The 21,166-nt window shown below is 39.9% G+C and overlaps 2 protein-coding genes across 2 annotated transcripts; one reads left to right on the top strand and one right to left on the bottom strand.

Moving 5' to 3' along the window:
• Positions 1-1,557: 1,557 nt before the first annotated feature.
• RPS23 (ribosomal protein S23) lies at positions 1,558-4,330 on the bottom strand. Its single transcript, XM_053475242.1, has 4 exons — positions 4,191-4,330; positions 3,322-3,481; positions 2,511-2,631; positions 1,558-1,747 (listed from the first exon to the last, which is right to left on the bottom strand). Exons 1-4 carry the CDS (start codon positions 4,192-4,194, stop codon positions 1,601-1,603), a joined length of 432 nt encoding a protein of 143 aa, XP_053331217.1. The 5' UTR covers positions 4,195-4,330; the 3' UTR covers positions 1,558-1,600.
• Positions 4,331-7,692: 3,362 nt separating this feature from the next.
• Positions 7,693-20,620, top strand: LOC128504983 (V-type proton ATPase subunit S1-like protein). Its single transcript, XM_053475264.1, has 7 exons — positions 7,693-7,793; positions 12,377-12,423; positions 12,578-12,639; positions 13,416-13,645; positions 15,076-15,126; positions 17,516-17,759; positions 20,015-20,620. The coding sequence occupies exons 1-7, from the start codon at positions 7,702-7,704 to the stop codon at positions 20,336-20,338; spliced, it is 1,050 nt and encodes a 349-aa protein (XP_053331239.1). The 5' UTR covers positions 7,693-7,701; the 3' UTR covers positions 20,339-20,620.
• The last annotated feature ends 546 nt before the right edge of the window (positions 20,621-21,166 follow it).

The following is a 21,166-nucleotide window of genomic DNA, read 5'->3' as shown; positions in this document are numbered from 1 at the left end:
CTGCTAATGTTTATTTGCTTAACTATACATGTAAATCATGCTATTTGGTTGACTAAGTAGAACATTTACTATGTGGTAGCATCTACTGCACACAAGTTCTGCTTAACAAGCTTTATACATGTATATAAAAAAAAAAAATAAACTTCCTGCATACTTAACAGTTGTAAATGTTTGTAAAATCTGCTTGAACCTTTTCATCCTTTAAGGCTACAAATGGGGTCTATTCACTGAAGGGATCATGGAGTTTCATCTCCTTAAACCTTCCCATTCATTGGAGAAGCCCTAGCTGGTGTGTTTAGGAGTATGGCATCATCTAATGCAGTTAGAAAATACCGTATTGGCTCGAATATAGGCGGCACTTTTTTCCCCCACTTTAAGTTTTTAAAGTGGGGGTGCGGCCTATATTCGGGGTCTAGCACCCGACGCCCGGGACATGCAGTCCCGGGCGCCGGGCAGGCAGCGGGGTTAAGATACAGATCCCCCGCAGCGGTGCAGGGGACCTGCATCCTTCTCCCCGATACGCTCAGACAGCCTCCCCTGCCAGCACTTCCCACAGCCTCCCCTGCCAGCACTTATCTAAGCGTTTTACCTCTGCCCACCCCTGACTTACCGGAGCAGACTCCCGGGTGTCTTGCGGGGCCGGCGGGAGACATCTACGCAATACGCGTATGCAACTTCCGGTACCGGTACCGGAAGTTGCATACGCGTATTGCGTAGATGTCCCTCGCCGGCCCCGCAAGACACCCGGGAGTCTGCTCCGGTAAGTCGAGGAGGGGGGGCAGAGGAGGACAGTGGCAGCGTATCGCGGGGAGGGAGGACAGCGGCAGCGTATCGCGGGGAGGGAGGACAGCGGCAGCGTATCGCGGGGAGGGAGGACAGCGGCAGCGTATCGCGGGGAGGGAGGACAGCGGCAGCGTATCGCGGGGAGGGAGGACAGCGGCAGCGTATCGCGGGGAGGGAGGACAGCGGCAGCGTATCGCGGGGAGGGAGGACAGCGGCAGCGTATCTCGGGGAGGGAGGGCAGCGTATCTCGGGGAGGGAGGGCAGTGGCAGCGTATCTCGGGGGGGGGGGACAGAGTGGCAGCATGTTTTTTTGGTGTTTTTTTAAAGAAAAAAAACTTTCTTTAAAAAAGCACCAAACTTTTAGGGTGCGGCCTATATACGGGGGCGGCCTATATCCGAGCCAATACGGTATATAGTATAAGTAACGTCTATAAGAGTGCCTACAGTGGATTTAAATCACTGCACTGACCTAAACACCATCTAGACTCAAGGAATTACAATATGTTGTAAATGTAGAGTATGTAATCGCTTAAGATACAATTTGATGACAATACTTATCAATGCATGACATCAGTAGATTACAGCTAAGAACCAGTTAACCTATCCAGGCTGACCATTTACTTCAATTTACAGATGCACCAAGAACACTTCTACTACACCACCAATAATACCTACTATTAATTTTAACACCATATTCTACAAACCAGCCCAGAAATACCAATCCTCTAAAAGATCATTGGACCTGTTAAACACCAGTGAATCACAAACACGCAGTAGATGTGAAAGAATGTTTATTAAACATTTTGACAGAACATGTCTAAGATCTTGGTCTCTCCTTCTTGCCTTTGTACAAGGCTAACAGGGAAACATTGGCTACTTTAACAACCTTGAACCTGACACCAGGAATGTCACCAACGGCATGACCAGCACGACCAAATCCAGCCACCAGAACCTCGTCGTTTTCCTGCATATATAAAGAAAAAAAGTTAGTGTACCAAAGTTTATTCAACCTGTTTAAGAAAAGGTGCAGTTCTGCTCACTAGTGGGTCTCAGCTGACAACATACTCCCTCCCTGTTTATAGGAATGCAACACCTGTGCCATGTCAAAAAAATACACCTCTGGTATAATTAGTATATATTTTTTAAAAATACATTTCTTAACAGTTAATTATCCCTTATATCCTATATCAACTGAACCTCACATGACAGAGGTCCAGACATTACACACAGAATAGGTTATCCAAACAAATGTTGGTTGTCACCTGCTAGAAATGACCCAAAACAAGGCACACTGCCTCCATGTTTCTCACTGCCACCTGATCTCCAGCTTCTATCCTCCATAATATTCAGGAAAACAAAGCCTACTTCAGAGAACATAACTGCCACATTTGTATATGGCACTCCTCATCTATCGCTATACCTTGTGTCTTACAGCCCATGCCCTCTGGATTGCAAGCAGGGCCTTTACATAAGGTCACCATCATACAAGAGCTAAAGAACAAAACATTACTAAATAGTGTCCCTATGCTCAGCATCCCAACATTCTGTGAAAGCATCTGATATGTATTAGGCTGCAAATGGTTTTTTAAACTTTACATCCTTACGGTTGCAATAAGGAGGGACTTAATTGTTACTTCATGTCTAATGTTCATGACAGATGCAGTAGTGTAGCAAGGGCTGCGGCAGCACCGGATACAAATACTATAATACATAAACAGAACGCTCACCTCAATGAAGTTCAGACAACCGTCATTTGGTACGAAAGCTGTGATCTTCTTGCCGTTTTTGATCAACTGAACTCTGACACATTTCCTGATAGCAGAGTTAGGCTGCTTAGCCTCTACACCGCTAAAAGAAAAAAAAAAAGAAAATAAGTCTTCCATGAAAAATTACATTTTTTAACAACGATTATGCACATTAGCTGCCACATCTATTAACATTAGATCTTATTCAAACATTTAAAAAACTACTTGCACCGAGGGTATAGATGCAGTTGCACTGATATGCCTAAATTTGACAAATCCAATGAGAAGTGTAAAATCCCAGCGGTTTTTGAGGGCTTACAAAAAGGCCTTTTCCTGCAAAACATTCATTCCTTATTGATGGAAAAGCCACATTTCAAACAAATACACAATGGAGCAAATCAGTAACATTGCAGCAATTAATCCATGGGTAGCAGGAAAGCGATCAACGACAAAGTAACAATAGCAAATTTACATCCTGACAAAATAAAATTAAGCCAGATACCTGACAGCAGTTATTAGTAATTATGAAACCTATTCTTATTACCAGATACATAATTATTTCCACGTTTGACCTGTGAGCTGCCATCTTGCTGTAGCTTTAAGGCTTACACCAATGCTTCTCCCACGTCTGCAGTAACAGATCCCAATAGGACACTGCATTTGTAGTTATGTTTACATAGTATATACACGCATGCAGAGAACATTCCGGTCCCTACATCCATTTAAATTGCACGAGAGGACCAGACCATTGAGTCATGGGCAGCATCACACACAATCCAACAGGAATACTTACACTTTTTCCAGGACGATTCCTTTGGCGTGGGAAGCACCCCCAAATGGGTTAGCCTTCAGGGCTGTCCCCAAATGGGCCTTCTTGTACTGCTTGTCATGCCATTTCTGCTCACGGCGGTGATCACGGAGCTTTCTGGCTGTACGAAGACCACGGCACTTGCCTGAACCAAACAAACACAAGGGAACCCATTAATAATAATAATCACACAATCCTTCCATTCGAGTGCCTGAGATACAGAACACCAGGCCATCTTGTAAGATCCCCTGTATATCTTAATAAAGAGCCATCAGGAAGCATCACACCATTAATCAACACGAATCGAAGAGATCTTCAAAGCGTACATCTCATCGCCTCGTCACTGCGTGTTTCGTAGCATGTTTATTTTTTTTTAAGTGCTTCATTAAAACTAACATTTAATCACCGATCGCTGCAAGTATTTAAATATTTTCCTATATAGCAACCCATAAACAGTGATTACATATATGAACGGCCTGTGTGAACACCGCGGAATCCTACAGACTGCGGGTACAAACACTGCACGGGAGCCGTATATTATTCTCCGACCAGGCGATTCATAGCGCTATTGCTGCACTGGCCCGTATCATCAATATATATCCCCGTTTAGGGTGCAGCCGGCTGCATACGCAACACTGCATCCGCCGTGTACGAAGCACACACGGGCCCTGTCATGGCGCCTCATTCTACATTTCCAGCAGCGCCTCGTGGTGCGAGTCAGGCGCAGGAGAGTGTATCAGCGCCGGTCTGCCCAGCCTGTACTGCCCCACAGGAGCTTCTTATGCACGCCAAGCACGCCGTTAGACATCCAAGCGGGCCCCGGTAAGCGGTATACACAGCGGAGACGCACTCACCCATGTTGCCTGTCCCAGGGCTGACTACGGAAAGAGCGATTCCCAGAAGCCACCGAGAGAAAGAGAAGCCAGAAGGACCCTACTTAGGCTGCCCGACGTAATGCCTGTAAACTAATGGTGCGAGATATGTTACAGGAAAACGACGTCTGTGTAAAATAGGTGATTTAGATTGAATTAATTTAAATTTAAGGCTCATCCATGAACTTTTCCAGTTGAAATTGTATTTATGACTAGATTATGGGTAATATGTAGAGGCAGTAGATCAGTCCTTGAACTACAATTCCCGTCGTGCTTTACTTTACAGGGGCTTCAAGTAAGGGACCGCCTCCTTTTGGAGCTTGCGCGGTTGGTTCGGCGGTGGGCTGATAGTACATGCATGCATTTTACTGCGTCAGAGAGCGCTTTCGTGGTGTGTCATTTTTGTCGGTGTGAATGGGTTTTAAGGATTACAGAACTTAGAACCGTCTCACGTTTGAGAGAGTGCTGCTGTTGTCTGATAAGGGCCTCTGGAACAGTTCACTATGATATTTTGTTGCAAGTTCTCATACATTTATTCAGTGACGCATTCAATGCACGCTCCTAACACCCTCAGCCAACATCCTAAAGAAGACATCAATCATGCTCCCTGCGAGATCAACATAGATTTCTCTATGTGACCCTCACTGGAATCATCTGGCACAAGCAGTCATCCCCTACTCTGACTACCATTCCAATTTGCTTCTGCGCTGCTTCGCAGTACATTTTGTATTTTATGATAAAGTCATATATTGGGATGTGGCTAGACCCCAACCTCTCATTTAGTCTTAATCATGAGACTCATAGTCTTCATACTGATACAGAAATTTTGTTTGCATAAATCTTTATGAAAACAGTGTTGCGCAACAAACAATGTTAGCTGTAGGAATGCGGTATATGCATCTGTGCCATACATCTCTGGACATCTCCAATACAACTTATTAGGTCACTTTGAACCTTTTTGTAATGTGGAACCATGAGTAAGTAAAGCAAAGTGACCTAACTTTAACCTTTTTGAGCTTCATGTTCACTTCTGCTAAGGGAGAAAGCATTGAAGGTACGTGCACTCACACTGAATATACATGAGTGTGCTTGTGCTCTAGACCTGGTGTTCTCATTGGAATACCACAGCTGAACTCTCTCCTTTGATATAAGTGGCTTCATTCAGAATCTCGTTATGTTCTGAAAGTATTACCTTACAGAAACAGCACTTAGAAATTTAGGAAATATATTAATTGAAAACCAGATTTGAATGCAGAAAACATCCACCAGACTTCTTGCTTTGTAATATGAACTATAATGGCTAAAAACGGTCACGCAAAACATACAAATAGAAATGAGAGAGAGATGTTTAGTGAGCATCAATCTCACTTTCCAGACATTGGTTTGTATATAATATTTAACAACCAATTAAGGTAATTAGTTTATTTCACAATGGCCTATCTCACCTCCTCACAGAATTTGACTTCCACCTGGCTATCACATAACATGCCTTTCTAAGAGAAAATATGCAACACATTGAAAGTTGCATATAAATAGCATTCCATCTGCTGGACTCAATTAATCACTGCAATGCCCAACAGTATTTAAAGTGTGCATGTGAGAACTATACCCAAAGAAACCCATAAAGGTGAGTCCTGTGCTACGGTGACAACATGGCATGGGTTGAAAACAATCTATTCTTAAGGGCATACTTGAGTAAGAATAGTACCATTACGATAGTAAACGTGAAAAAAGTGTAATGAAATGTAAATTGGAGGAAGGAAGCTGTTGATTCTCGTGAATTCTAAAGAATCATGAGCAAGTATATTAAAATTTTGCATGCATCTTTTCTCTCTCTCTCTCATTACAACCTGGACTTAAAATTGATTTTTATTTGGATTTCATGTAATGGACATACACAAACTAGTCCAAATTGGTGAAGTGAAATGAAGAAAATAACTTTGTCTGCAATCTGCACTATGAAGACCAAATGAGCTCTCCAAACAGGTCAGGGACGAAGTTGTGCAGAAGTACAGATCAGGGTTGGGTTCTAAATAAAGTATCCAAAACTTTGAACGTCTCATGGAGCACCATTAAATCCATTATTAAGAAATCGAAAGAATATGGCACCACAAAAAAAACTGCCAAGAGAGGGCCTCCCACCTAAACTCACGGACCAGACGAGGAGGGCAACAAAGAGACCAAAGAACCCATCCCAACACCTCTCATCACCCAGAGAATACCAGCCACAGTAAAGCATGGTGCTGGCAAACTAATTTTGTTTCCTGCCCATTCGGACAAAGTCATTTTACATTCCTCTTTCACATTCATGCTCTCTCAGTCACTCTAATGCTCTCTCTGAATGAATCCCTATCTTCTCTGCCAATTGCTTCTGTGTCCCTGTCTTCTTTCTTCTATCTTTTGTCTTCAACCGCTGCCCCGCATGTCTTCTTTGTTTCATCCGTTTCTCTGTGAACCTGGCCACCAGGTGAACTTCCACAAAGACAGATTTGCTAAGAAAAAGAAGCGTTCCAACATATATTCTGAGCCAAAGACATCATCTGCATATCAAAAAAGTGGCAGCGTGCTGCCTGCCCATTTATTGCAAAAGCAGCTTGTCAGCATGCAGGAAATGATGTCTGACCCCTGCTAACATGCAGGATCTGTTACTTTTAACATCACAGGTGCTACTGCCTACACTGTCAATCCTCTTCCCCATAAAAATGTAAAAGGCAATAAAAAGGGTGATGCTAGTAACCGTCTAAAGTGTGCAAGAAAGTTGCCATACTTATTGTGTATTAAATATTTTTTCTTAAACACAATTATGGAATTTAACCCCTTCTTATTTGTGCCTGTGTTGTGCTATGAGCTACATCGGCTGTGTGTACAATCTAAATTTCTGTGTTAATACCATATTGTTTGAAAAATTTACAAAGGCAGGGGCCATTACAAAAATATTTCGTTTTTGTAACTGACTTGGTATATAAAGGGAAATACTTTTATCTTTGTTCATAATGAAAGTATTAGGAAAACGATCATCTTAATCTAGACTGTATTTATTGCTGTCATTGCTGTTCAAAGCTATAATATCCCAATATGCTGAATAAATATATAAAGTCATACAGAAGATAACCTAAGGTATTTAATAAGGATATGCATTAGATGCCGCAAAAAAAACTGAATTACCATAGTAATTATAATTATTCTGTAAAATTATATTTGAATTATGGCATAGACATGACGTAACAACAGTGATTTTTGTTTCAAATGTCACAGCAAGTTGGTGAAAATGTGACAAAACGAGCTAAATAAATTCAGTGTTACTGTAAGCCTACGTAGAGGCAATGCCGAGAAGAAGCTGTAATTGTGAAATTCTACCTGTAAGCCTTGGCATTGATTGCTTCCCATTGGTTTAAATTCTGTCACATGTCAAGTGTGATTGGAAGGGCAGCTCTTTCTTCTGCTTCCACAGATTAACAAATGTTCTTGATCTGAAGAGATCCGAGACTCCTCAATGGAAAAGAATAGCATTTATCTTCTTGTAGTAATTATAGGAACGGGATTTATCAGCTCCAAGAAATGGGTTTTTGCAGGATTAGATAACAGGTGAGTAAGAGCATTTGTTTTATATTATTATTTGATTATAACAGCTTGTATCTTTTATGCACTAGAGTTTCCGATACATTCTTATATTTCCAGATTGTTAAGAATGGATATAATTTGGAACTACCCATTTTCTTTATTTTAAATCATAGTTGGAAATTCATCTGTTTTCCTGATCATTTCTTTATCATGACATTTTTCAATCAGAATGCTGTGTTTTCCCAGTAATATAAGGTGGTTGTTTCATTGCTCCCCTTGGACATCGATAGGGTTAAACACAAGCTGTTTCTAAAATCCAGAATCAACTTATGCTGGAAATGTTATCATTTTCTTTGTTGTTATATAACAAGTGAAGCTGTTTAATTGGTTCCGCTTCCAGAAAATAAATACAATTACTTTTTTTTCTTTGAGGAATTTGCATTATTTAAATACTAATTAGAAGAAGATATCCTGATTACTGCAGACGCAGTGGGAATGAAAGCGCTGGATATAGGGCAATAGCATGTGGAGATTTGTCTAATCTTCTATTAAGACGACTTTGGGTCAGTAACAGCTGAAAGGCGCAATATGTTTGCTGTTGTAGATCAAACCCACTTTTATTATTATTATTATTTTAGTATTATTCAAAATACATTGAACCAAAAACTAGAAACCTTGGGGAGATGTCTAATTAAAAAAGATTTTTTTATGCATGCCGTTTGAGTTTATTTAGAATTACATTCTCTGTAATTAACACTTTTACATTTTTATTGATCAAATGCTATAAAAGCATTCTTGTTTCATACTCAAGAAGTAATAATTACCATTGTTAAACTGGAGTCACTAATTTTTCACTGGACGTTTAACCAGTAGGGCAGCCAGTGAATATACTGTCACAGGGCCGAAACGTCATTGGGACAAGAGGGGCAGGTGCTGCGAGGTGAGGGGTGCACATGAGGAGCTCGGCAGCAATATCTCTGCATTCTCTTACGCTGCCAGAAGTTGATGTGATGTCAGCGCAGGACCTTCAACCCTGCCCCAGGCGCCAAGAGCACTAGTTACAGCACCGCGCAAACGTTTCCTGTTTGCTATTCTTGGCCATGATTGCTACAAAAAAACTGCCTGAATTAGTCAGCTTTAGTTCACCACATCCAATTTACAAAATTTTTTTAGTGGTTACAAGTGACAGTTAACCAACAGTGTTTTGAACCAAGCACCAGGTCTTAAGGTACAAGAAGGCCACTCCAGTGTGATAACTCAGGGATGCAGTTGACAAATATCAGTGTGCTCTTCTGTAACCCAGCTAGAGGTTTGTTAGTTCTCATCAGCAAGCATCAGGCATGTATTAGAAATGGGAGAGGCTTCTTGGGCTGGTGAGACTTATCTGCCAAGTACAGCAACAAGAAGCAAGATAATGTCTTTGTTTTGTTTGCACAAGTTTCAGTGTCATTAAAGTTGGCATAATTTTTGGAAAAATATTGGTTACAATGAGTCGCTAAGGTCTGCCATGGTCTTAACCACCCAAGCCTAGAAACTGAATTTGTTTGAGTTTCTTCTCTTTGTGCTGTGAGAAGCCCAGTGTAGAATGGAATAAGAGTTGCCCAAAGGAACTGACATTTATAGAAACTCCTCCATTTACTTCCTTGATGTGTAAACCACTTAGCTAGCTCGACCATCACTTATAGAACTGTTCAGTCATGTTTAACGTTAACGTTAGAATAGTGAATACGATCCTGTGTAGTTGCAGTCACTGACATTTAATAACCTTTACCTCAGCCATACTGTTTCCTCTTTAATGAATTTATTTTGGTTTTCCACCCATGGTGCATCATACCTAGTCCTTGTGAAAGTCCTTCCAAGAAATAGTTTATAGACAGTTTTATATATTCCAATAAACACCCTCTATCTGGAGACCTGGAGGCTGCCATTGTTGTCAGTCATGTGAGATGCATTTCTCTGCTCAAACACAACACTGCACTGATTGTGGTAATGCGGTCCTGTTTGTCCAATGAAATCCTTTTCTCCATAGCTTATCATTTATGTTATTAACCATTCAGAGTAACCATTAAATAACAAACCTGCTAAGGTCCAGTTAACAGTTAGTGAGACTTGCTAATTGTGTTGGTAATGGAGTATCTAGTGAGCGGGATGGGCTGGTCCTCCACCAACTTGGCAAATCCAGGATTTACTCAGGAGAAGCAAATTGCAGCTCAGCTGGCGTGATTAGTAATGCTTAATAAGGACCAGGTTAGTGTAATTCAGTCTCTCACTTATCTCAGCCAAGAGATGTGGGTGATCTGCAACTGCTGGATTGATTTCTGTTTGGCTACAACATGTGTGTTTTGTTGGGAAGTGGAAATGCCATCGCAGCTTCATAGAACAAAGCTGAAAGTAAACACACTTTAGCGTGAGCTGGACCTGCTATGTGCTTTTACTAACCCTAGAAGACCGTTCCCTTACCAACATCTTGTATTGAAAGGATGTTTTCTCTCTCTCTCTCTTCTCTCATCTCTCTTCTCTCTCTCTCTCTCTCTCCTACTTAGAGCGGTAATCTCACCTTTTCATTTTGAATAAAGTGAATCACATGGCTAATGTCTGTAAAACTGCACACACATGCCCTTTGTTTATCAATTTATTGCAGAGGTGCGGTCGTATTTTATTACAGGAGTATGCTTGGACAAAATACGTAATGAAAGCATCATGTTATATTATCATGTGTTTGTGATACGAACAATCGCAAATGTTCATTCTTGTTTAAAATTATTTGTAAATCAGTTTATCCTAGTGCTCAATGTGCGGACATTATATGACCCACACAACAAGACCTTCTACCTTCTTAATGGATAATACAGCGTGATAAGTAGGACTTGACACATAATAGCCCTAATAAGCCTTCCTAACCAGATTTTGCTTAGTGATTAGGGTTTGGGTGGCTCGACTAAGCCCCTTTTTATGCTTTTTTCAGCTAATACAATTTATATTTGCATTGATCGCCTTTAGTGAGAGAAGATAGGCAGTGGGTCGATATATAACAATCCATGTGCTTTCTGTCACAAAACAAGGTGGCCAAACCTCTTTCACCATGAAAAGGGATGTTTCAAAGTTGAAACATATATGTATAGTTGTGTGAAAAAGAAAATACGCCCTCTTTGAATTCTGTGGTTTAACATATCAGGATATAATAACAATGATCTGTTCCTAAGCAGGTCTAAAAGATTAGGTAAATACAACCTCAGATGAACACACGATTTATTGCACCAAGTCATGATTTATTCAATAATTTCACAGGAATTAAGATGCTAAGTAAGAGACAGGTGTTGCTAATGAAATGCCCTTGATTAATTGATCATCAACAAGTTTGACCACCCCTATAAAAGACAGTTTTAGCAGTTTGCTGGTCTGGAGCATTCAGGTGCGTGTAAACACAATACCAAGGAAGAAAGACATTAGCAATGATCTGAGAGGGGTTCTAAAGCCATTTCCAAACAATTTAATGTCCATCCTTCCACAGTGAAAAAGATTATTCAAAAATGGAAAACATTCAAGACAATTGCCAATCTTCACAGGAGTGGACTTCCAAGAGAAATTGCAAAAAAGAGTTACATCTCAGACCATACAGGCCTCATTTAGCATGTTAAATGTTAAAGTTAGGAAGCAATGGCCCAGTCAAAGCCCAGACCTCAACCCGATTAAAATGCTTAAGAGACCTTAAGAGAGCTGTGTATAAACAAATGTTCACAAACCTCAATGAACTGTAGCAATTTTGTAAAGAAGAGTTGGCCAAAACTTCTCCACAACAATGAAAAAGATTGATAAAGTCATACAGAAAACACGTTATTGCTGCTAAAGGTGGTTCTACCAGCTATTTCACACGTGGCTTCTCCATTTTGGCTTTATTTTTGTTGAAAAAATCATGACTAGGTGTAATATGTCATGTGTTGTTCATCTGAGGTTTTAGTGACCAACTGTTTAGATCTGCTAAGGAACAGATCGCTATTATTACAACCTGATATGTGAAACCATAGAATTCAAAGAGGGTGTACTTTCTTGTTCACATGACTTCCTGCAGTCATGCTTCTCTAGAATCCTGATAAATCGTTATTGTATATTTATAATTCCAGGCAAATACTTTCTGTTATTTGTGCAAAAGCAGCAACATTCTAGTTTACAGAATGTTTTACAATATGGATTACAATATCAAGATTTTTGGGCCACATATAAGGTATTAGTTTAGTCTTCCGCTTACCCAATGCAGAATTCTGAGTGCTTTCACTTAGTCAGGGAGTCTATAATTGCAGCATACATATTTACGTGATTACGTCCCAAGTAATTGCTGCTGTGTTCCTGATACCCAAGATGCTTCCAGGTTGTGAGAACTACCTTGGAAAATAGCAGACGATCATGGGTAGGTAAGTAAGTACTCACGCAAAACACAGAAATACATTATAAAGTTATTATTTATATGCCAAATATTACATGCGTATTCCTTACAATCATAGGACAACACCAAAAAGTATGGTAGGAGTTCTCCTTTAATCAATGTAAAAAGTCCTTTTTGTTCTTTTTAACGTGCTTCACAACTGGTTTGTGTTTTTTGTTCTTTGCAGGTATAATTCATACAGTGTTTTGGGTGGAAAATTGCCATTGCTTTATGGTAAGACTTTAATGTTTGTTAATTCATTATCATTATCCATTTTGTCCCAAATGTGCGCACGTTTTTTCATAATCAATTATAATATTATTAGTAATGTTTAATACTTCAAGTTCATGTTTTTATTGAGCTGATTTACACTTTTTTGCCTTTGCAGATCACCCTGGTGAGCACAGAATAAGGCAACACCATGAAATAATGCAAGCAGGGATTAGGAAGGTGAGGTGGACGTGGACAGTAAGTGTTCTATTTTATTTAAGACAAATTTAAAGTGTCGTATTAACCCTGGAGAAAGCAGAGTGTTTAGTTGAATGTAGTACTTTGTTTGGGCCCACATAGAAGAAGATAACATTACATAAGCTTTTAGGTCTTTACATTTTAGCAAACATGGGCACACTATCTTTCCACAAAAATGTTAGAATCGGACAGCTTAGTGTTAAAATATATACCTTGTACTTAATTTATTGGAAAAACCATTAAATTTCAGATACTTTTTATTTATAAGTGCAAAGTCTCCTGGCAAAAATAGCGCATGACACATGCAAATTACCGAACATCATCTTTTTACTGTGAGAGGCAAATGTGTTGAAATTGAAGAAGTGGAGAATAAAGTGTAAGGTGGCAATGCAACAATGACTCGGGATATAGATGCAGTTACTTTGTATGTACTCAGCTCCACTGTTTTAAACCCTTTTTGCGCTGAGTGATGTGTATATACATCACAGAATGCAGATGCTTCATTGTGAGTGACGTTTACATTGGTCATGCCAGCAGCAAATACCTATTCCATGCATGTGATCGTTCTTAGCGGTGGGGAGACAGAGAAATTGCTATATAGTAGTACTTTTCACAATGATACTCCATGAGGAGCAAGGTGAAGTAATCATGCAGGGGTCATTTCGTCATCCTTGGAGTCTACAAAGACACCTAGGGGCCAGCGCAGTGGACCTCATTATTGTTACCTTGGTTGATAACATCATGTTTCTTTAATACAGGGAATGCATTACAGCATAGTAAAGAAGGACACACTGGCCACAGAAAGAATTCATGCAAATGAGACTTACGGCCCCATCGATGTTACAACAAATGGAAACACCTGTATTCTCTTTGGAGTTAAGAGGATAATAATAACATATAACAACCAAACTCAGCTGGACCTCACAAATACTGGCGTATATCACAATGTGGACACAGAGGATTCAAACTGCAACGAAGAAAATGCCACGTAAGCAGCTGTGTTTTAAATGGTAAATATGTATACTGCATTCCTTAATTAGGGTAAAAAGCATGATGTGAACAGCCTTCACAATAATAAGGGTTCAGCAAGGTTTAAGTCACAATAAATCTTTAGTTGTGTTTAAAGTGTTTCCGTTCCATAAATAGGTGTTACCTGAGGACAATAGACAGAAGGGTGAAGGGGATATGTCACAGGCAAAGGACAAGGAACAGGGGCTTGAGGCAACCTAAAAACGTAGCTATTGTCAATGAGGAACTTGCAACTGTATATGACCTACCATCTGAATTCTAAACGGAGGAATGTGCATCTCTATCCCCTCCATCGCTCTGTCTGCTCATGAAAATGAATATTTAGAGTAGGATTCACATATAAATAATGCTCTAAGTGTTACTTTGGACCTCTCTCCCAAGCAATGTGATGTATAACACAGGAGGTACAAGTGGTGCTTGGTCATAGAGATTACACTTTAAGATGCTCTGTCAAGACTGTACTCCAATATGAGGATAAAGGATGGTACCCTTGGAAGGAATGTACACTACAACTGAGCTTAGTAAAACATAATGCTCTTACCTTTCACAAAAAGCTGTCTTTTCTATCAGCGCGTGTAGCTAGCATACAAAATATAATCCTAAACTGTACTACATGTAAACCTAACAAAAAACATAAACCACAAAAAGTTAACTTAAAAAGTAACGCCTAATAACTATTAACTATTATTAAGAACTATTCTCTTTAGCTTGCTGGCCAAAACTCTCATAAGGTCTATCTGCGCTCTTGGTGCTCTTTTGTTATAAACAATGATTTTTGGGGTCAGAGCCCTGGCTGTAATATTAATCAGTGGGATTATGCTCTGCTAATTCATGCACCTCTCTTAATTTCCAGGAAAGAGTCCTCAACCAGCATCTTCCATACTGAGTACAGAAATCAATGATTAGCTTGTGTTGGATACCCTGGGAGAGAACCCTGCTTTTGTGATATGGGTATCTGTCATTCCTCTGCCAGACTGGGATATGTCCCAAATTATTTTAAGGGCCAATAGTAAAGTAATTTTCATAAAAAAATATATTAAATAGGGTTTGCTGAGACATCATGCGTACTGCCACAAAATGCCACCTCATTCAATAATAAAACTGATCTCATCATAAGTTTCATGCTATAGAACAATTTTAGATTTTACCCAGTAGGAAATATTTTTCAGTCAGTAGTAGTTTCCACTTAAACTTTAAGGACCTAAATTAGATCAGAGTGTCACTGCTTGAAATGGCCATATTCATGCGTAGCTCAAATGATATCTCATGCATAGACATGACAAGAGCACCAGAAAATGCTCCAAACTCGTTACACAAGATATAAGAAATACATGGTTTGTTTATTGAATAGAGTTTACAAAAATAACACTTATTTCTTTTGTGTTTCAGACTTTCTTTAAAGTTTGTCCATGCTGGAAATATGGATGGACTTATGTTAAGGTATTGCTGCATTTATTATGAAGAAACGATAGTATCTGAGAACTTGGTTTGATTTTGTTGTCCTAGGCAAATATAGGTGTAAAAGTGGCTACGAAACTTCATAACCCGATGAGGTTTTTGTGGAGGTGAGGGGTCTTGTCCTACATTTACCTTCCACCAATGGTGTTGTCAGACTCTAGTGGACCAGTGTGTAATGGAGGGAACTAGGGCACTGCCAGCACATATCTTTCTTCTCCTGCACCAGAGCATTGCTTTCCTGAGCAATTATTACAAAATAAAATCCTGAAAAATACCTGGGCATGGAGAAATTTCATAACTTAACAATTACTGAATAATTAATACATGAGGTCAAATTATATTAAAATATACCCCTTCGTTTGATTTTCATTGTACCCAGAAGAAATTAAGTGCCTTATGTGTGGTGAGACACACACGTGTATGTGGGCATGGGTATAAATGTATATAAATATATATTAAACTATATGACCAATTCCCTCCACTGGCTTCCCATCCATGGCAGAATTAAATTCAAATTACTCACTCTATCCTATAAAGCTCTCACTAACGCCGCTCCCCCTACTTATCCTCCCTCATAAGCAAATATACTCCAGCCCACCCTCTAAGATCCAACAATGACCTGCTCCTCGCATCTTCACTTATCACCTCCTCCCATGCCCGCCTACAGGACTTCTCCCGCGCGGCACCAACCCTCTGGAACTCTCTTCCCCGTGCTGTCCGACTCTCGCCAACTCTACCCTCCTTCAAACGCTCACCAAAAACTTTTCTCTTCAGGGAGGCCTACCACTGACATAAACATCAAAACTTCTCTCTCACCCACTTACACCCCTTATCTCGCCCCACATTAATATCATTCACTACCATGCAGTCCTCACTACCATGCAGTCCTGTTTCTTACCCCTTATCCACCTAGATTGCGGTAACTGGCCCCCTCATTCCTCTTGTATCTGTATTGTACCTGCTTTTATCTGTAACCTTTTCACCTTGTACAGCGCTGCGGAATCTGTTGGCGCTTTAGAAATAAAGAATAATAATAATAATGTGACCAAAAGTATGTGAACACCCTCCTAATTATTGAGTTTAGGTGATACAGCCTCACAAAACCAACTAGACAGTCATCCCCATAGACAAACATCGGCAGAAGACTGGGTCATACTGAAGAGCTCACTGACTTTAACCATGCCACTGTCATAGGCTGTCACCTACAAGTTAGTTTGTGAAATTTCTGCCCTGCTAGCTAGAAGTGGAAACATCAAGGAGAAACAACAGCTCAGCCACGTGGTACGCCATGTGCGCTCACAGAGCGGGGCCACCAACTGCTGAAGTGCCTGTTCTCTGTAGCATTATACACCCCAGAGTTCCAAATGGCCTCTGGAAGCAACATCAGTGCAAGCAGTGTGTGTGGGGGGCTTCATGAAATGGGTTTACATGGGTTCACACAAGCAAAAGATGACTATGCACAATGCCAAGTGGCTGCTGGAGTGATGTAAAGCACTGGAGACTGAAGCATTAAAACATGTTCTATGGAGTATTAAATGACACTTCACTATCTGGGAGTCTATTGGATGAATCTGGGTTTGGTGGATGCCAGGAGAACGCCACCTACTGGAGTGCATAATGCCTTCTGTAAGGTTTGGTTAAGGAATAAAAATGGTCTGGGGTGTTTTCAGGGTTTGGACCTCTTAGTTCCAGTGATGGGTAATGATAATGCTACAGCATACAAAGACATTTTAGACAATTGTATGCTCCCAACTTTGTGGCACCGATTGTGAGCCAGGCTTTCTTGTCCAGCATCAGTGCCTGACCTCACAAATGCTTTACTGGAAGAATGAGCACACATTCCCGCAGAAACAGACCAAAATCTAGAAGAGTAGAAGCTGTTATAGGTACAAGGGGGGAATTAACTGCATATTAACCCCTTAATGACAAAGCCCGTACATGTACGGGCTCAAAATGCATTGTTTTCAATGGGTTTAGGGACCGCCCATTGTCCTTAAGGGGTTAATGCCCACGGTTTTGGAATGGGATGCCTAACAAACTCATATACGTGTGATGGTCAAGTGTCCACATATTTTCGGTCATGCGTATGTGTAAGGCGTATGTGTTTATCTCGACAGTCAATACATTACTATTTCTGTTTGAACATTTGTAATGAGAATGGAATGATTCATTCTAACACATTTGAACCTAGGGGAACTATTTAGTATCTCTTTGAGTTAATCCAGTAACTTTAAAACGTACGCTATGAATAATGTCCATGCTTATATCTGGCTTGCATTTGTATCAAATCTGTGGTTCTATTTGAAATGTTCTAAAATGCTACATAGATTGAAGTTAATTAGTGATTTTTTTTTGTTTTTTTTTAATTTAGATTTCTATTAATAAAAAGCTACTACAAACTCTCTGTTCACAACTGGTTTAAATTACAAAGTGTGCAAGTCCTTTTCAACGGTTCCGTGCAGGCGGTGTTTAGTACAACCAGAATATTTGCTCCAATCAGCTATTCCTACCATTGTGAACATGTCAGCTCCCTGCAGAAATACAATGGATTGTTAATGCACAGCTCTACTAATGGAAGCTCAAGGCTCTGGGACGTCACTTTCCTGGATTTCCAGGTAATAAAAAATATTTTCCAACAGAGATAAAATATTTGTTGAAGCTGGTTCCAGGTAAGGCAAAAAAACTAGAAATAAAAAGGAGCATTATGTGCTTTTTAGATTAATAATGTTCCATGTCAAGAATTTATCCTATAGAATTAACGCAAAGTGATCTTTCTTATCAAAAGTGTGTTATTATCCTGCAGCTCACTAAAATAATATGCGCAATAGCTAGACTTGTGCATTTGTTTTCGGGCAAACATGAAAATGAACACGAATAGTGCGTTTTTGTAGTTCAAACCGAAAAACGAAGAAACGACGGTGGCTGCGGCAAAACGTAGAGGAAGACGAAGACACAACACGAAGAATCCTCGTGTTCGTCTTCGTCTACTAATCTCCCTGGTTCCTTCCCCATCTAGCCTACATTATCTACCCAGCATCGCAGGGGTTAACGAAAACGCAAATCCGTAGGTTCGCCGCCAGGGGTTAAGGGGCCGTGCGAATGACTCTATTGGCCGCCTGCAGAGTCCAATTGGTTGATGCCAGAGGAGGACCCTGCAGGCGTCCAATAAGCTCACTCGCACGGCCCTTTTAACTCCTTACGCCGAACATACGGATTTCCGCTCCTGTTAACCCCTGCGATGCTGCGTAGAAAACAGGATAACTCCTTATGGTGCAACTTGGTGGGCAGAGACCATTGGTCTCCCTGCTCAAACAGTTAAAAGTCTGTACGAACGACCAATAAAGTCGCTTCCAAAAGTACGGACCTTTAACTGTTGGAGCAGGGAGACCAGTGTTCTCTGCCCGCCAAGTTGCTACACCAGGATTTTAAAACTCTGTACGAGCGACTCTATTGGTCGCCAGCAGGGGGCTCATCTGGCATCAACCAATTTTTTCCCCCACGAACATGAAGACTTGGCTAGTGCCCAAGTCTAATAATAACTAACTCAAATAATATTATTTGTTTATGAATACTACACAAGGGTCTATATCTTAATTTCAGATAGAATTTATGAAAGGAACAGTGCATATATTATATACACTTTAAAATATTTAGTTGAGTTTCCCCTTTAAATGTATATTCTTCCCTTAAAAGTGCATACATGTAACCCCCACCCCAACATAGTGATTTGCCTTGAAAAAAGACACGTGTACACCAAGATCAACTCAGCTTTTGAGCTAAAAGAAGGCCAATACCTGTTGAAGCAATGTTCTATTTTGCCTCCAAAAGGGGTAAAATTCCTTACCAACTCCAAAATGGCAATCTGAGTTGAGTTATTTATCTTTATATCGCTATTTATTCTTCTTTGATAACAAAAGCATATATTGAATTAATGTGGGTGGTGAATTTCCTGTTTATTGATCTATTATAAAAAAAACCCTCTTTTGGTATTGTCTGTGTGTATATTTGTACAATGTTATAATATCCCTTTGAAGATGGCTTTTTTCTATTGTAAAGAAACACAACCTTCCTAACCTTTCTTTATTTGCCCAGCCTTGCCACCTCCTTCAGATCCTTGTAATTGGGTTTCATCTATCACGCCTGATGCTATGGGGCTTATTCACTAAAAGCAGAGTTTACAGACGTTTTGTCCCAGGGTTTAACCTGGTGGAACCAATTAAGAGGCTAAAGGATTCTAGTTTGGTGTGAAGGGACACATTCCTTCTTCTTTGACTGACAGTCCATCCATCTCGCATTGAGCTGTCCGCCTCCCTGTAGAATCATGACAGCTATAAAAATAAAGGTCTTGTCAGCACATTTAAAATCATAAAAGAAACCATTGACATGTACCAGCTTTTTCTACTAACGAGAACAGTGATACATTATACAATAGGAGACATGTACCAAACAAAGTATTTGAATGTAAACTGTAACATAACATTGTACAAATAGTCTTTTTCTGGTTTTCCTACAAATATAGATAAGGTGATGGTAATACTCGAGCTGCCAACTTGCTCCATGGTTCTGTGATAAACCCCTTTTATTAATGACAACACAGGTTCGTATTGCTTTAACACATCATAACCCATCTGGCCTGCCTGTTTCACTCATTGGTACATTTAAGTAGATTTAACTTTCGTTTACCATGCAAAAAAAAGAATAAAACATGCACATTTTGACAAAGTTGGTAAATGAAAGTCTCATTCTTTTCGTTGTTCAGAAAAGGTTAACGTAAAAAGCATTACTAATTACTAATGTAACTAATAGATCACAGTCTAGCCCTATATAACTATGTGGTTATATGTCATATATTCTTTTTTTTTTATTACAGATACAAGGATTTAACATTGAAGAAGGGAAGTTTGCTTATGCCAAAGACTGTACTACCTACTTTTCACCGGCCATTCTGATGGGGCTTGTGATGTCACTTATCTTACTTCTGGTATTGGCCTACGCGCTCCACATGCTAATTCACCTGAAGTCTATTGACAAACACTATCAAAGGAAAAGTTCTGTCTATTTTCCCAAAACAACAGACGATTCCCTTGAAGATGAGAAGGAGCCTCTGAGAGGCACTCTACAGGAATATTACGAACTCCGGCAGCATGAATGTTCTAAGCTTCACATGCAGCACTGTGCATCTGTTTCCCATTAGCATTATAATTGAGCATTGTTTCCCTTTGTGTATTTCTGTTGTTTTGAATTCGTATTAAACACAGTTTCCAAGAACTGACTCCCCAGAAAAAGAGGTTATAAAACAAACTCTTGTGCAACATAACTCCTGAGACCAAAGACACTAGAGCACTGTTTTGAAGCTGTATCACTAATTTTGTCCTTAAGAAAAAGTCTTTAAATCCTTATAACAGTTATTTCCCAAATGTGTTGTTGAGGTGTTAGGCTGTGGCTTAAAAAACAATAAAGGTAACAATAATCATAACCATAAGTCATTTATTTGCTTAAGGGTTTATATGTGAGATGTGGTTTTGTAAACAATAAGTTGACGTTGTGCATGATTACAAAACTCTAGAACAAAGTTAAGTATGATTAGAAGGACGTTGTGTATGGACTATGAACAGAGGTCACAGAGTTATGAGATGCTATGTACAGAAAGCTGCAGTGTGTTTATTCACATAACATGTTGGATCATGTATAGTTTAGAGGCACTTTTTATTTTAGGGTATTTACTTTCAAGAACCTACTTGACCCATCTTGGGAAGTAATCTTGTGGCTGTTCTTAGCTTCAGTCCCTGACAAGCTTTAAGAAAGCTTTCTACAGTGCTTCTCAGTGGTCTAAATCATGGAACGTTTTCTGAAAATTGGGTGTCACAGGATTTCGATGGGTTAAGCTCTTGACTTGAAATGTAGAGATCTAGTAAACTCAAGGGGCTCTGGCTAGAGAAGACGGAAAGTGTGACCGTCTTCATTAGTAGAGGAAGAAGTCCATTGTATAAAAACACTGGCCGTTATAGAAAGAAATGTGCAA

The sequence above is a fragment of the Spea bombifrons genome, chromosome 1, assembly GCF_027358695.1.
Source record: "Spea bombifrons isolate aSpeBom1 chromosome 1, aSpeBom1.2.pri, whole genome shotgun sequence".
In the NCBI taxonomy this organism is placed as follows: domain Eukaryota; kingdom Metazoa; phylum Chordata; class Amphibia; order Anura; family Pelobatidae; genus Spea; species Spea bombifrons.
The sequence above is the reverse complement of the archived record's forward strand: the minus strand, read 5'-3'. Positions and strand labels throughout refer to the sequence as shown.